Source organism: Prionailurus bengalensis, chromosome B4 (assembly GCF_016509475.1).
Source record: "Prionailurus bengalensis isolate Pbe53 chromosome B4, Fcat_Pben_1.1_paternal_pri, whole genome shotgun sequence".
NCBI classification, from domain to species: domain Eukaryota; kingdom Metazoa; phylum Chordata; class Mammalia; order Carnivora; family Felidae; genus Prionailurus; species Prionailurus bengalensis.
The window spans coordinates 122,468,666-122,484,064 of record NC_057358.1 but is presented as its reverse complement, the minus strand read 5'-3'; the positions used below and the strand labels follow the sequence as shown (position 1 = coordinate 122,484,064).

General features: G+C 34.2%; 1 protein-coding gene across 1 annotated transcript in view; it reads left to right on the top strand.

Moving 5' to 3' along the window:
* The window catches only part of NUP37 (nucleoporin 37), a 42,222-nt gene that overhangs the window by 9,641 nt on the left and 17,182 nt on the right, over positions 1-15,399 (top strand). Inside the window, exons 3-5 of the mRNA XM_043562340.1 lie at positions 632-756; positions 4,539-4,611; positions 6,315-6,409. Of these exons, the coding sequence (XP_043418275.1) occupies positions 632-756; positions 4,539-4,611; positions 6,315-6,409 (293 nt within the window). The remainder of the gene's footprint in view (positions 1-631; positions 757-4,538; positions 4,612-6,314; positions 6,410-15,399) is intronic.

Here is a 15,399-nt window from a genome sequence, read left to right as displayed (position 1 = left end):
AAATCATTTTACTAGTACTGAGCAGGTAAATAAGCTGACTTTGATTAAACATCTAACCTAGAATCCAAAAGACTAACCAGATTGTATCAACATATTCACTATTCATAGACTGTAATAGCATTAGATGAACAATTTGTAACATCTTATACATGTATAGTGCCATATATAATACTATGTGAAAATTATTGATATTCATTGTAATGACTGAGGCATTATCTTGTACATAACCAAAACTTTATGTTCGGTATGTATTTTTTTAATATTGTCAGTTCGATTATGTATGGTAATTCATTTACCTAGAATATTTTGATTTTTACAGGATTCAATTTTCATTGCATTTGCTGTGAAATATGTTTACTATCAGGAATAAAATGTCTTCTAAGTAAGATAAAGTATAATATGTTCACTGTTTATTTTTACTGGCCCTAGAGAGTTATTCTTTGAGGCTTAGAAAGTTTTATCGATTTTTGTCATCGTTGTTCAGTAAACCACTTAAATCTCAGTATCTAATTTGTTTTTGAACTTACAAAAGAATATATATGGCCTCCTGATAAATTCTTCATTATAACGAAATGGGGTGTTATAGTGTTTGTTCTCATAACTTATTAAAACATTTACTACGTATGTTTAGGAAGAAGAAGCAGATGTGGACGGAATTCAGTATAAAACACTACGAACATTTCAGCATGGAGTCAGGGTTGATGGCATAGCTTGGAGCCCAGAAACTAGACTTGATTCATTGCCTCCAATAATCAAGTAAGTTTAAAACTATTAAATGCAGTATTTATTAATGTCCTTTGTTGTAAGTGATCTGAAGCCTTTGATCATAAGGACATTTCTCCTCCGTTTCCTTTTTCCCCACTTTTAGATATTAGCTTTTTTTTTTAATGTTTTATTTCTTTTTGAGACAGAGACAGAGCATGAGCAGGGGAGGGGCAGAGAGAGAGAGAGAGACAGAGAATCCAAAGCAGGCTCCAGGCTCTGAGCTGTCAGCACAGAGCCCCATGAGGAGCTCAAACCCACAAACCACGAGATCATGACCTGAGCCAAAGTCAGAAGCTCGACTGACTGAACCACCCAGGCGCCCCTAGACATTAGCAATTTTTAACATTGGCCATTATTTTGTAATTTAGGCTTATTATCTGAATATGTGATTTAAATATGCAACATGGTAGTGGTACTTTGAGAATATGTTTGGGCCTGACTACATAAATTTTTACTTGAGTTTCACCTAAATCATTTGAGGTCTTCACAGATTCTTCACTGAGTCCACTACTTACTGAAAGTACAACTCTGTTGAAATAAGTAAATGTGGTTGAGTCATTAATCAAACTTACTGCTGCACACATAGGCCAATGTCACATGTACATGTTTAACAGTATATAAAGCGGCAGTTCTAATACTTAAGCTTCAGTTTTTATGAAAACATTAGAAAAGAACAATTGCTTTTTGAGAAACATCTTGACACTACCTGCTGAGGCCTTCTCCACAAAGGCAATAATAATGTGTCAGGTTATTTAGTGCTTGTTGCAGAACACTAACCTTGCTTCCACAGATGTCAAATCTAAAAGATATGTCTTCTTTTAGTAAACAGCTTAGCAGCCATAAGTTAGCTCTTACTGAGCTAACCTAATTTTTTTTAATTAAGGGATAATTTGAAAACAGTGAAATTCTCAGTTTCTGGGAGTACCATTTAATCAGTGTTGACATGCATATACTTGTATAACCCATATGCTGACAATACATAGCATTTCCATCACTTCTAAAGGTTCTTTATGCTCCTTCCCAGTCAATCCATGTACCCCATCCTCTGCCAAAGCAACCATTGATCTAATTTTCAGAAATGAGTGTTGCCTATTCTAGAACTTCATGTAAATAGAATCATATAGAATGTATTTTTTGTGTCTAGTATGATGTTTTTGAGATTTATCCGTGTTAAGAGTACCAGTGGTTCTTTTCTTTTTCATTTATTTTGTTACTTTGTAATGCATTCCATTACATTGTATAAATACCACTATTTGTTTGTAACATTCTCCTGTAAATAAACACTAGGGCAGTATCCAGTTTTTATCTATTATGACTAAAGTTGTTTGAGCGTCCCTATATACAGCTTTTAGTAGATACATGGTTTTATTTCTCTTAAGAGTAGAAATGCTCCTACTCTTAAGAGAATCAGAGTAGAATCAGAGGATAGATGTATGTTAACATTTTTTAAAAAGTACCAGTCTCCATAGTGCTTCTACCATTTTATGTGCCCACCAATAATCTAAAGATGTTCCACTTCCTCTACCAACTCTAAAATGTTTAATTGTTGTCAGTCTTTAATTTGGTTAGTACCACAATGACATTTCCCTGATGACTCATGATGTTGAGCACTTTTTCATATGCATTCTATTTCCTAACTACAGAATGGTTGCCTGCAACAAAGATTGTGAAGATGTGCTGTTTTCTTCTAGAAGCTTTACAGGTTTTAGCTAACTGAATTTTAAATAATCCACACGACAGTGCTTGTTAACATACATAAGTCATTGTCAGCAGCCAGTTTGCTGTTCATTTCCTTTTATATTAAAAGGAAGTGTTCACAGAATCTGAAGCTAAACAAGAGTCAGGCAGTCTCTTTGCATTTGCTAGCAGATTTTTAAAGCTGTAGAAACTGTTCTTCCCATGGTTCTGCTTGGTGCCTGTTTTCCTGCCCTCCTTTTAGTGGATATGCTATACTGTTTCATCTTTTTTGTCGTCGTTGCCTTTTGATAAGCAGCCTCAAATTTCGGGGAGAGCTCTACAAATATGTATAATAAACTTGGCATGTTAACCAGCCATTAATTTTAAAGACAGTATTTTTAGAGCAAGCTGGAAGCACAATTTTGTTTTTAAGTAAATTATTTATTTTTATTATAAAAATAATACACATTTACTGTATCAAATTTGGAATATACAGAAACATTTTTAAAGGCCATCTACACACCCAGTACTCTATTTTTTTCATAAATAGTTTTACACAGTTGTGATTAAACTGTACTTTTTATATTTCTTACTTTACTTTTTTATATTTATAATCCAAAGTAGATACTATTTTTTTCATGACTGAAGAGTGGTCTATCAAGATGACTGAGGTATATAACTTTGTGTCTGTCTTACCATCGTTAACTTATAGTTAGAAAGAACCCATTCCTAGTGTTTTATCTTTAGCATTTAGTTACCGTCAGTTCTTTCTCTCTCTCCATCTCTCTGTCTCTCTGTTTATCCCCACTTCTTTTCTTTCACATTTGCTGGAGAGTAACTCTTCACCTTACCTCTGTTCTCTGAGTCTTTATGGTTTATTAAAGGATGATGTAAATATACTTACCATGTATAAAGTTAAGCAGCAAAGTTTGGAGAAAAGTAGAACACCACAAGATTTTCCATAAAGTTTTGTATGTGTGTTTTATCTTTTAATTTTATTTATTAATTTTTAAAAATTGGGTTTTTTTAGAGAACACGCACACAAGTCAAGGAGAGGGGCAGAGGGAGAGAGAGAGAGAGAGAGAGAGAGAGAGAGAGAGAGAGAGAGAGAGAATGAGAGTCTCAAGTAGGCTCCATACTCTGCATGGAGCCTGCTGCCAGGCTCACTTCCACAGCCCTGGGGTCATGACCTGAACTGAAATCAGGAGTCAGATGCTCAACTGACCAAGCCACCCAGGCACCCCTCTTTTAATCTTAATGAGATTCTTTCATTAATTCTTTTTTAAGTAAATAATCTTTGTCCCTGTAAGGCCTATATTCTTTGATGTTTTTACTGAACTTGGCCTTATTCTTTTACTAATACCTTCTTTATAAACCCTTTTGCTTGAGATATTTATTTTAAAAACCTTCTAAAATAGCCTTTTTCTATTTTAGAAATGATATTTTGGTGAGAGATTTTTAAATGATTTCTTATGACATCACTATGGGGAAATCTACTTTAGAAGACCCTCACGTTAGTAATGTTGTAACAAGTCTGTTCTAGAGTTTCCTCTGAGTGGGAAAGTATGAATACCCAAAACAATAATGGGACAAATTCAAAGAAGAATTAGGTACTATAAGCTTTGGGTTTTTTTTTTTATTTTTTTCTTATCTTTAATTTGTATGTTATGAAATATAGCATATGTGCCCAAAAGTACAAAAGAAAAAAAAAAAGTACATGTGCAGTTTAACATGATTATTGTAAAACAAACACCCATGTAATGATCACCCATGGAAGGCAATAGAAAACATTGCCAGTACCTAAGGTCTCCCCTGCCCCTTCCTAATTAACCTCCCTTCTCCTTAAAGGTAATTATTCTCATGATTATTGTGGCAATCATTTATCTTCTTGAGTTTTTTTCTGTAGTTTTATCAGCTATTTTATCAACTATTTTTTCCTACCTAAGAACTTTCATACAAATGGAATAATAATATCCTTTTTTTTTTTTTTTTTGCCCTGCTTTGTTCGCTTGATATTATATATGTGAGATTCGTCCTTGTTTCTACTTATAGCTCTAATTACTGATTTGTGTTGGGTCTTGTTTTTTTACTTCTAGATTTTGTACTTCAGCTGCTGATATGAAAATAAGGTTGTTTACTTCAGACCTTCAAGATAAAAATGAATACAAGGTATGTTGACAAGTATACTTATAACTCTCTATTTTAAAACATGTATTACTTTTGCTTTTTTAATTGAATTTATCTCAATTTAAAATGACATTTAATGTCATCTTACTTTATTTGACTCTGTTTTGGGCTATAGTAAGGACTATAGGTTATAAATCTGGTAGCATTTATTAAAATATTACATAGGCACAGCAAATGAATGAAAATTAGAAATTCACATTTCAGTATAGTAGTAGAGTAATAGACATGAACACACATAGAGTTGAGTCAGACTTGAAGAGAACCAACAACTAGCACAGCATAGGGCAAGGTGGGATTACAAAGTGCTTATGATCACAGACACAGGAGCCAGACTACCAGGGTTTGAAGCCCAATTCTACCGCTTTAGTAACAGTGTGACTGGTCAAGTTCCCAATTTCTTTGTGCTCAGTTTCTTATCTGTAAAATGGGGATAATCATAGTATCTGCCTCAAGGACCATAAGCATTGACAGAGCTAATTCATGTAAAACGTTTAGAACAAAGTTTTGTGTATAGTAAGCCCTATATATATGTTTTCTATTAGTATAATAAATAACCCTGTAAAATAAGACAAAGACAAAGACCGTATGATCTCAATTATACGTGGAATTTTAAAAAGGCAAATTCATAGAAACCGAGTATAATGGTGGTTGCTGGGGGATGGGGGAAATGGGGAGATGTTGGTCAAAGGGTATAAACTTCCAGTTATAAGATGAATAAGTTCTCAAAAAAACAAAAAACAAAACAAAAAAAGATGAATAAGTTCTGGGAATCTAATGTACAGCATAATGAGTATAATGAACAGTATGTGTTACATACTTGTAAGTTGCTAAGAGTAGATCTTAGGGGCACCTGGGTGGCTCAGTCAGTTAAGCATCAGACTTCAGCTCAGGTCATGATCTTCTCATGGCTCATGAGTTCAAGCCCCACGTGAGGCTCTGTGCGGATAGCTCAGAGCCTAGAGACTACTTCAGATTCTGTGTCTCCCACTCTCTTTGCCCTCCCCTGCTCATGCTCCATTTCTCTCTCTCTCTCTCTCTCTCAAAAAATAGACAAACATTTAAAAAAAATTTTTTTTTAAAAACGAACTTTGAGCTTAAATGTTCTTGCCACAAATCAAAACTGGATTTTTGAGTTGTTGTGATTATGGGCTTCTAATACTAACTGTCCCCAGTGATGGCAGTCACATTGAGGAAGTGAATAAAGACCTTAGAAGGTAAAATCCATATGTGTTTATTAGATAAAGAGTGTGCAGAGCAGTAGATGTGAGTTAAAAAGTTGAGGGGGACTCTACCTCAGTACCCCTAGAAAGTTCTTCTAGCTTTAATTTTTGCTTAAGCTTTATGTAATAAGAGGAGGTGATATGAGGACAGGTACAGTAAAAAAAGTGTGTGTGTGTATGCGTGTGTGTGTGTGTGTGTGTGTGTGTGTGTGTTTGTAAGAAATGCATACTAGAAAAGAAAGATCAAGCTAATAGCTGTGTTGAATGATCAGCTTCTTTCCAAGATAAACCTTCCAGAAAAGTGGGTGTATAAATCATGCTTTAAAAATAGCAAATTGCTTAAGAAATATTTATAGAAAAGGGAAGCATGCAGTGAAAGCTTTTAAGTCAGTGAAGTAAAAATATTAGGTAGGAATATTGTAGGTTATTTTCCAGTGTACTTATTAACTTCTCTCCTTTTATCAGATTTTAGAGGGCCATTCAGATTTCATTAATGGTTTGGTGTTTGAGCCCAAAGAGGGCCAAGAACTTGCAAGTGTGAGTGATGATCATACCTGCAGGTATGTTGTTTATGTTAAAGCCACATTTTTCAATTTTCCTCTATTTTAATGAGAATTACATTAGAAAAATTAGAGAAAATTTAGTTTGTATATATACTCCATAAAATGTTATAAAAGAAGTATACTTGGTTTAAATTGTAAGCATGACACAAACATGAGTTTCACAACTGGTAAGTTGAGTTCTCATCCCAGTTAATGGAAGCGTCCCTTGCTGACTCATAGGTGCCTCTCTGCCTCTTATTTTAGATGTGTACATTTATGAAATTTAAATATATAATGGGTCAAATTCTCCAATATCAGGTAATATCAGTAGGATACTAAAAGGCAATTGCCATACTGTGAGGTTATTTCACAGATCCTGTCTGAAAGTTGTTTAATAATGAATTGCAAATCTCATTTGCTAAACTAAGACTCATGGGAAATTTCCTATTCTGACAAATTTGGAAGTCTCTATATTAAAGGTTTTCTGTAGGGGCGCCCGGGTGGCTCAGTCGGTTAAGCAACCGACTTCAGCTCAGGTCATGATCTCGCAGTTCGTGAGTTCAAGCCCTGAGTCAGACTCTGCTGACAGCTCAAAGCCTGGAGCCTGCTTCAGATTGTGTGTGTGTCTCTCTCTCTGCCCCTCCCCTCCTTGTGTGCACTCGCTCTGTCTCTCTCTCTCTCTCTCTCTTTCTCTCTCTCTCTCTCAAAAATAAACATTAAAAAAATTTTTTTGAGATAAAAAATACAGGTTTCCTGTAGATGTAGTACATTTAAATATCACATTCTTCCACCTCACCCCAAGTTTGGAATGGATGAGGTAGCTATAACATTTTTTAATAGTGCCTAAAGCTGGAGAATATCACAAGTAAAGAATAAGACGAAGAGTAGGAGGTGGAAATAAGCTGAGGAGTCAGGAGTGAAATGAGGGAATTCTATAGGAGTGCCAATCACTTCATTTGCTTTAACAGTACTGTGAGGAAAAATACCCCACAGCTCTGTTGTTTTACATAGTTTTAATGTTTGATGAGGCAATGACAAAATCATTAGTGTTCATAAACACTTGTATATATATAAAACCATTAAATATGTGTCTTTTCACATTGGAAGTAAAGCCACGAGGAACTTGTTAAATTTTAATCATAACAGCTCATCCTTTTAAAGTTATAGAGTCATAGGCCATTATTCTTTATGTACTGCCTGTTAAAATTTTCATGTCAAGAACATGAAAGATTTACATGCCATTAAGATTTTAGGGCCTCACATGTTACAAAACCAAGTTTGTATAGAGAGCTGAAGAGTAAATGGGACCAATTTTTAGGTAAAAGTTAGAATAGATTACTAGATATAAATAATGACATTTTAGTTCTGTAACACATGGACTTTCCTAATCACAAGCATTTGGAATAATGAAACCTGAGAAGGGGGAAAATGAGTGTCTTTGCAAGCCAAGGAACAGCCTCTGAATAGTGAACAATAGCCAAAGACCTGGGATTACATTCAGTGGTCTATTATTACTTTTTTTCTTGTTGTAGAATTGGGGATTTTTGTAGACTAGTAAAATGGTCCTAAAATTTGGGGGACTGAAAAAGGTTGCCAACTTTTTACTTTGTCAAGTAGTAAGAATTTTAAAAGGTCTACTGCCTTTTATTATTACCATCATTTTCTGAAAGTAAGAACATTATTGTTCTAAAAAGGAGAAAGACTTAACTTCAAAGTAAGTCCTTTAAATAAATTTAACTTTTAAAAAAAACCTTTGTTGCACCTAATTGCCTTATTTTGCTACACTGCGATCGATGATGTTATTGTTCAGCAAATGAATACTCTCCCTCCCCTCTTCCCATGGAAGGAGATTTTCCCACTCCATTGGGCTTAGCTATGTGGCTTGTTTAGGCCAACAAAATGTTAGCTGGTATGATACAAGCAGACACTTTATCTGATTTACCTGGTTTGTCTTGACCTATTGTCCTCTGTCTTCTGTAAGATGAGAGTGGCCTAGATAGCTACTGGTCCCAGAATGAGAAACACATAGACCAAATATGGACCCATGTGGCATTATGAAATAGAGCTTCCTACAGATTCATGAGCAAGAAATGTATGCTTATTTTTCTTAGCCACTGAGATTGGGGGTTGATAACATCATTTTAGCAGTAGCTAAGGAGCTAAATTTAGAATTTGACAGCTTAGTTCACCAATCAGAAGTAAAGGATAATTCCAATTGGCTATTAAAGTCAAATGTCTTGGTCCAAAAGCTTAGCAATATAGATTAAAACTTTTAAAAGAAACAGCATAAATCAAGAAGTTTAAAGTAAGGAAGAGTAGTAGGTATCCTACACTTTCATAGTAACAAAGGAAAGAAGGAATTCTGAGAAGACTACAATAGAAAAACATTTCAGGGGTGCCTGGGTGGCTCAGGTGTTTAAGCATCTGACTCTTGATCTTGGCTCAGGTCATGATCTCATGGTTCACAAGTTCAAGTCCCACATCCAGCTCTGTACTGACAGCTCAGAGCCTGGAGCCTACTTCAGATTCTGTGTCCCCCTGTCTCTCTGCCCCTCCCCTGCTCATATTCTGTCTCTCTCTCAAAAATAAAGAAATATTAAAAAAAAAACTCAAATCAGTAACCTAAGTTTATATCTTAAAGGAACTAGAAAAAGAACAAAGGAAACGCAAAGATAGCAGAAGGAAGAAAGTAAAGATTATAGCAGAGATAAGCAGAGAATAGAAAACCACAGAGAATCAAAGACATTGTAAGTTGGTTCTTGGAAAAGATTTAGCAAAATTGACAAACCTTTGTCTAGACCAAGAGAATACTCCAATTAGAAAAATCAGAAAAAGTGGGACATTACTACCAACCTTACAGAAATAAAAAGGATTTTAAGAGAATGCTATGAACAGTTACACACCAACAAATTAACCTAGATAAAATTCTGGTAAATTCCCAGAAACACAAAATTCGCAAAACTCAAGAAAAGAGAGAAAATCTGAATAGACCTATAACAAACAAAGAGATTGAATCAGTAATTAAAAGCATCCCAACAAAGAAAGCCCAGGACAGGATGCTTTACTGGTGAATTCTGTTAAACATTTAATGAATAATCAACACCAGTGTCTCAAATGCTTATAGATAATAGAAGAGAAGGGAACATTTTATAACTATTCTATGATGCCCATATTATCCTGATACCAAAGGCATTATAAGAGAACTGCAAACCAATATCCCTTACAAATATTGATGCAAAAGTCTTCAACAATATCTAGCTAAAACTAGAAAATGCTTAGAAGATAACATTTTGTACTATAAAGGGTAGAATGAATATTTCTCTCTGACTCCATGCCAACTTAAATAATTTTTAAAATAAATATTTTGATCTATGCATATTTTCTGATGTTTGACTTTGTCATTTCCAAGAGAGACACAGTATTATAATTAGCTAGATTTATGGCCTTAGGGACATCATTTCAAAACGGTATATCCCCTGAACAGATTCATAAAGTTTATGTATTTTATTGAAAATTGCCAAATTCTGAATCAGACAAAATGAAGATAGTTCTTACTTGTACTAGCATGTCACTCTATCTGTTAACAAATCGTCACTTGTACAAAGGACAAACAAATGTATTGAGACTCAATTAATATATAGACTAGTCCATTCAGTTGACAAGTATCAAGTGTCTAGTATGTGCCAGGCACCATGCTAGCTAGGTACTTGGTAAGCACTGACTTTTTTTTTCCCCCCCCTTTGGGGGTTGACAGGGAGGTAGAAAGGCAGTGAACAGTAATCGTTGACTTATTTTTAAACCTGTGAATAATCATTTCGGAGGAAGGCATTTCAGGCTTCTCCAAGAATCATGAAGATATTTTGTTTTTTATAAGTGAATTGCAATATTAATAAGCAAAAGCATTACTAAATATTTTATTGAGTGCTTTACTGTATATTAACCACCACTTACCTATGTAAATTTAATTAATTTTTATAACAACTCTGAGATAAGTACTATTTTTATGCTCATTTACATGATGGGGATATAAGATAAAGAGAGGCCAAGTAATTTGTGGAAAGGGACAGAGCTGTTAAGTAGAGGAACAGGAGTATCAGGAAGTCTGATCCTAGTACCTGCACTCTTACTCACCTGGCATGAGAAGACATATTTGTATCTAAACTATTTCAGCTCTTTCTTACTTCTCTACATTCTGTGATATAACTTCATTAATTTAAACAATGAACCACAGGGCTACTCATAATCTGAAATGTTATTATAGAAGATGAGAGATTAAATTGTAATCTAAAATTTCACCTAGTTTTATATTCTGTGATCTATGTAGGTTTATAAGAAAATTGAATTCTCATTTAAGTCAGCAGTTCTTATCAGTCCCAATATCCCCTTTTTAAAATAAATATTTTATAATGCCCATATACAGTCATAAGTGAAACTCATAGAAAATATAAGCTATCAAAATATCTATTCACAAAAAATTATTTTAGTGCCTTAATTGTACTATACATTTCTGTAAAAAAGAAAACTAATCGTTACAGAATAAAAGTGTGGTGTGTATATACTCAGGTAGTCTTTGTCTCTCTTTACAATGAATAAAGTTGAATATCAGAAAAACAAGATGATAGGAAAATTTAAGGCAGAGACAAGGCTGCCAAATTTCAGGATTCCAGGGATATGGTTTGTATCAAGTACAATGTAAATAGTGCCATCTGGAGTTCTGCAGTGTCATAACTCAGTGTGTCTGAGTGAAACTACGGTTATTAGAATAAAACTCATGTCCATCTTAATAGAAAAAATTGAAAGAGGGAAATAATGTTTTCAAAGTAAAAATAACACAGTCTTATTATAGGATGTCAAGTTGAAAAACTAAGGAAGGATAATATTCTTGGAAATCAATCAGTTTTTATATCGATAGTATCAAAATAAATCACTGTTATTCCATGGGATGGAATACTAACAAAGATTGCAAAAACTTTATCTTGTATCTTGAAATGCTCCCGCCTTTAGTGGGATTTCTAAATTTCATTCTCATTTAATGGATTAATTCATTTAATCCTCAAAACCCTTATGTGGTAGGTTTTCCCCCTTTTACAGAGGGGAATCCCAGGCAGTCTTGCTCACTACATTATGCTGTTTCCAGTTTAACACTTTTTAAGTTTTCGTCTTTTTATATTACTGAAAAAGTAAGTATTCAGATAACCTGTGTGTTCTGTTCAAAATTAAGCATTCTGTAGGGCTTAATAAAATTGACACAATTGTGGTTAGAGTCACGTCTGCAGAAGTGTTATCTTCCGCTTATGTAGAGTTTATAATGTTTGAAAGATACCTTTGCTAAAATATTCTATACCAGTTCTTGAAAAGATGTCATGTTCCTTCTTCCTACTTCATTAGTGCAGTTTACAGATGAGGAAGAAGAGTAAAGAGAAACAGACTTTTCTAGAGGATGAGGAAAATTATTCTAGAGGAGATTGCTATGGCCTTTGCACTAATAAGGTATTTTTCAGGGTCAGCTTTGCTTTACTACCTTAGAGTCAGTCATCATAGCATCTGAGTGCCCTTGTGGCAGTACTCAGTGAGTGAGTAGGAGAAGGAATGAATACAACTCTGTACTTGTCACGTCTTGCCACCACCAAACAAAGCATCTGACAGGAGATGTGTTTAAGAAAAGAAATTCCCAGGGGCGCCTGGGTGGCGCAGTCGGTTAAGCGTCCGACTTCAGCCAGGTCACGATCTCGCGGTCTGTGAGTTCGAGCCCCACGTCAGGCTCTGGGCTGATGGCTCAGAGCCTGGAGCCTGTTTCCGATTCTGTGTCTCCCTCTCTCTCTCTGCCCCTCCCCCGTTCATGCTCTGTCTCTCTCTGTCCCAAAAATAAATAAACATTGAAAAAAAAAAAAAAATTAAGAAAAGAAATTCCCAAGTAAACAATGGCATTGCTAGCCATTCAGCCTCATGTTCGGTACCATCTCCTTTATGGCCCTCATCATGTCCACCATATGTAAATATTTACACACACATATATATACACACATACATGCGTATATGTATGTATATGCATATGCACAGGAAAATGTCACTACTGGTGTTCAGACTTATGACCCAGCATTATCAAAAGAAGGTTAAAGTTATTATTATATTTGAGAAGTAAATAAATACATATTCATTTAGAAAGACTTATTATCCTAATACCTCCAAAGGAAGGTAAAAATGGTGTTTAAGTATTTAATGGGTTAAGTTTATTATTTTAAAAACTCACTAATACAGAACATCTCATTCCCAGTCAGTGCCAAATAACAGATGTTCTTGTATATTAAAAACAGTACCGTTCTGTAAGAACAAGTCAGATCAACAAGTATTTATTAAACACGTTTAGTATAGCCAACATTTAGTACTTTGGGGGATACAAAAGAAATAGAAGACCCAGTACTCACTGTAACTACAAAGGATGTCAGAAGTAAATCTCTTTCCTCCTCCACCCCCCCAACAATCTTTTTAAATATTAGATAAAATTTATGGTGAAGGAAAATTGGCTTCTAGAAACCAAGGGATTCTTAGTTTAAGACTAAAATAATAGAAGCATGTAATGTGCCATTCTTTGTCTATAAAACATGGGATATTAGTAGTTGTCATGTTCTAGCTGTCATCATTTTTAAAAAGAATGGGAAAAGGGGTAGCAAATAAAAAATAAGATTTTTTTAGGAATGTAACCAAATCATTGGATAAAGGAATACTAAATTACCTAAGATATTCACTAAGCCAATTGTATTGTTTTTTGAAAAGTTATACAAGAGGGAAAAAAATGTTTATCAAATGTCTTCTGTGAACCCCATGCCAGCCAAGTTCTTTCCATATTACCTCTGTTTATGTACGTTCGAGAGTCTTCAGAATCCATAGTTAAGATGGTGTTCTGACCCACCCCACCCTACCCCTCCCTGACCCCAACTGGGATCACAGAATCTGCAGTCTATTTAAAAATAGTCCTTGCAGGAAACAGAAAGAAGGGGACTGAGAGCCTTCAGTGAATTCCTATTCAGGAGCAAATAAACTTTGCCTAAGTAATTCCAGGTACAAAGTGAAATCGGGAGAATTTATATTATTTATTATAATGTTATGGTTAAATAAATCCAGAAATAAAGTTCTCTGCTTGCCTTCCAAAATTCCATGTAATTTTTTGTAACATTTTAAATCAAGATCAATTATTGCACAGTTATAACAAGAGCTTTAAGAATAGGATAAATAAACAGTTTGTGTTAGGTTTGGTAATAGTTTATCTCCCTTTTGTGGAACATAAGGATCTGCTTCTTTATAAGAACTATCCAAAGGTTATACTAAAACCTGTTGATCACATTTGCAGACCTTTTTCAATTCAGTGCAGTTAAATAGTATGCAAGATTATAGTAGAGTAAAAGTTAGAAAGTGATACAAGACTTTTCTAAACTTTTATATGATCAGGTACTGGTCACACCTCTCTCTAATATTCAACTCTTTGTTCTCTCTTATGTGCTCCTGTAGATGAAATCCAAAACCATTACCACATAAATTGTATTACCATATCAATGATTGCAGTAATTTAAGCTGGTTTTATGTGGCCCTCGTGTGGTTGCAGGAAGTGAATTGTATAAATGAGAATCAGATCCATAAACATTTTTCAGGTTTGTTTTGAAAGTCCATTTATGTCACTAACAAGGAGTCCTTTCCCTCATTTATAACATATAGTCAAATTTTACGTTCTAAAGTTTATCAAAATTTTTCTTGGAAATAATAAAATGCTAATATTTCCTGGATAGTATTACTGGTGTTTATGTTAGTTAAAGGAAAAGTTCTTTTACTTTGAATTCCTTGAAGATGAAATCATTCTGTATGATCTGTTTGAAAACTACCATATGGTATTTCTTTGCAGTTGAGAGTTTAATTTTGAATTTATTTTTAAATGTGACAAAATTTCTCAGAATTCCTATCCTTCAAAAATCTGTCTATGTAAGTTAAGTAAGATGTTAATTCTCCCCTGGGGCAGCCTCACCTAGTTTCTCACCTCTGTGATGATAAACTTGTAGTTTCTGCTGAATTTGTTTGGAATTTCAAGAAAACAAAACGAAGCAAAAACATATGAGCTTGTAATATTTTTTTTTAACTCTTCCAAAGCTTTGTAAAGATTTACAAAGGTAGATTATTTTATGTATGGTATAGTTGGTTTATTAGTGTTATGTTTGAAACAGGCTACCTTTGTCTCCCCTCCAAAACACACATAGTCTTTGATTATTGATTCTTTTTTTGACTCATTGTTTTTTGTTATTGGAGGATAAAATAATAAGCATATGCAATTATCTCTCATTTTCACCCTTACTATTCTTCTTACCCTCAAGTCAATAAAATTTGTGGTGGTCCATTTCTTTTATCATTAATACTTACTAGTACATTAATACTACTTGCATAGTAGTCTCTAACATTAAAAAAAAAAAAGCTGAATTAGTCTAATCTTTCTGAATATTTCTGAATATTTCTGAATATATTTGAAACACAGACACATACTGAAAGTGCCCTGTACAAAATTCTTATTTTATACTCTCATGCCTTTTTGTTGCCTCCACTGTTAAAGGCTTTTGCCCAGATGACAAAGTTTATTTATTCACCACTCTAAGCTACCATACTCACTATGGAGATTGGCCCATCTTAACCCTAGATTTGTGCTTTTAGTTAATATGGTTTCCCACCTCTGAATTCCTTTTGCACCTAAAACCAGACATTTTAGCAGTAAGTTACTTTGTAATTTGTTTCACTTCTTCCTAATTCTGCATTCACTTACTAAGGAAATATACTATGTCTTTCCCTTTTTTGAATTATCCATAGTGTGATGTGTAACTTAGTGATTATTTGGAAATGGTAGGGGAAAATCTTCATTTTGTTATCACAAAACTCAATGAAAGAAGAGTTTGTTGTCTAAGAGTATTGGAAATCCCTTTCTTGCACCCAGTAACATTGTAAAGTACCTTCTCCTCCTTATAACTACATCTCAG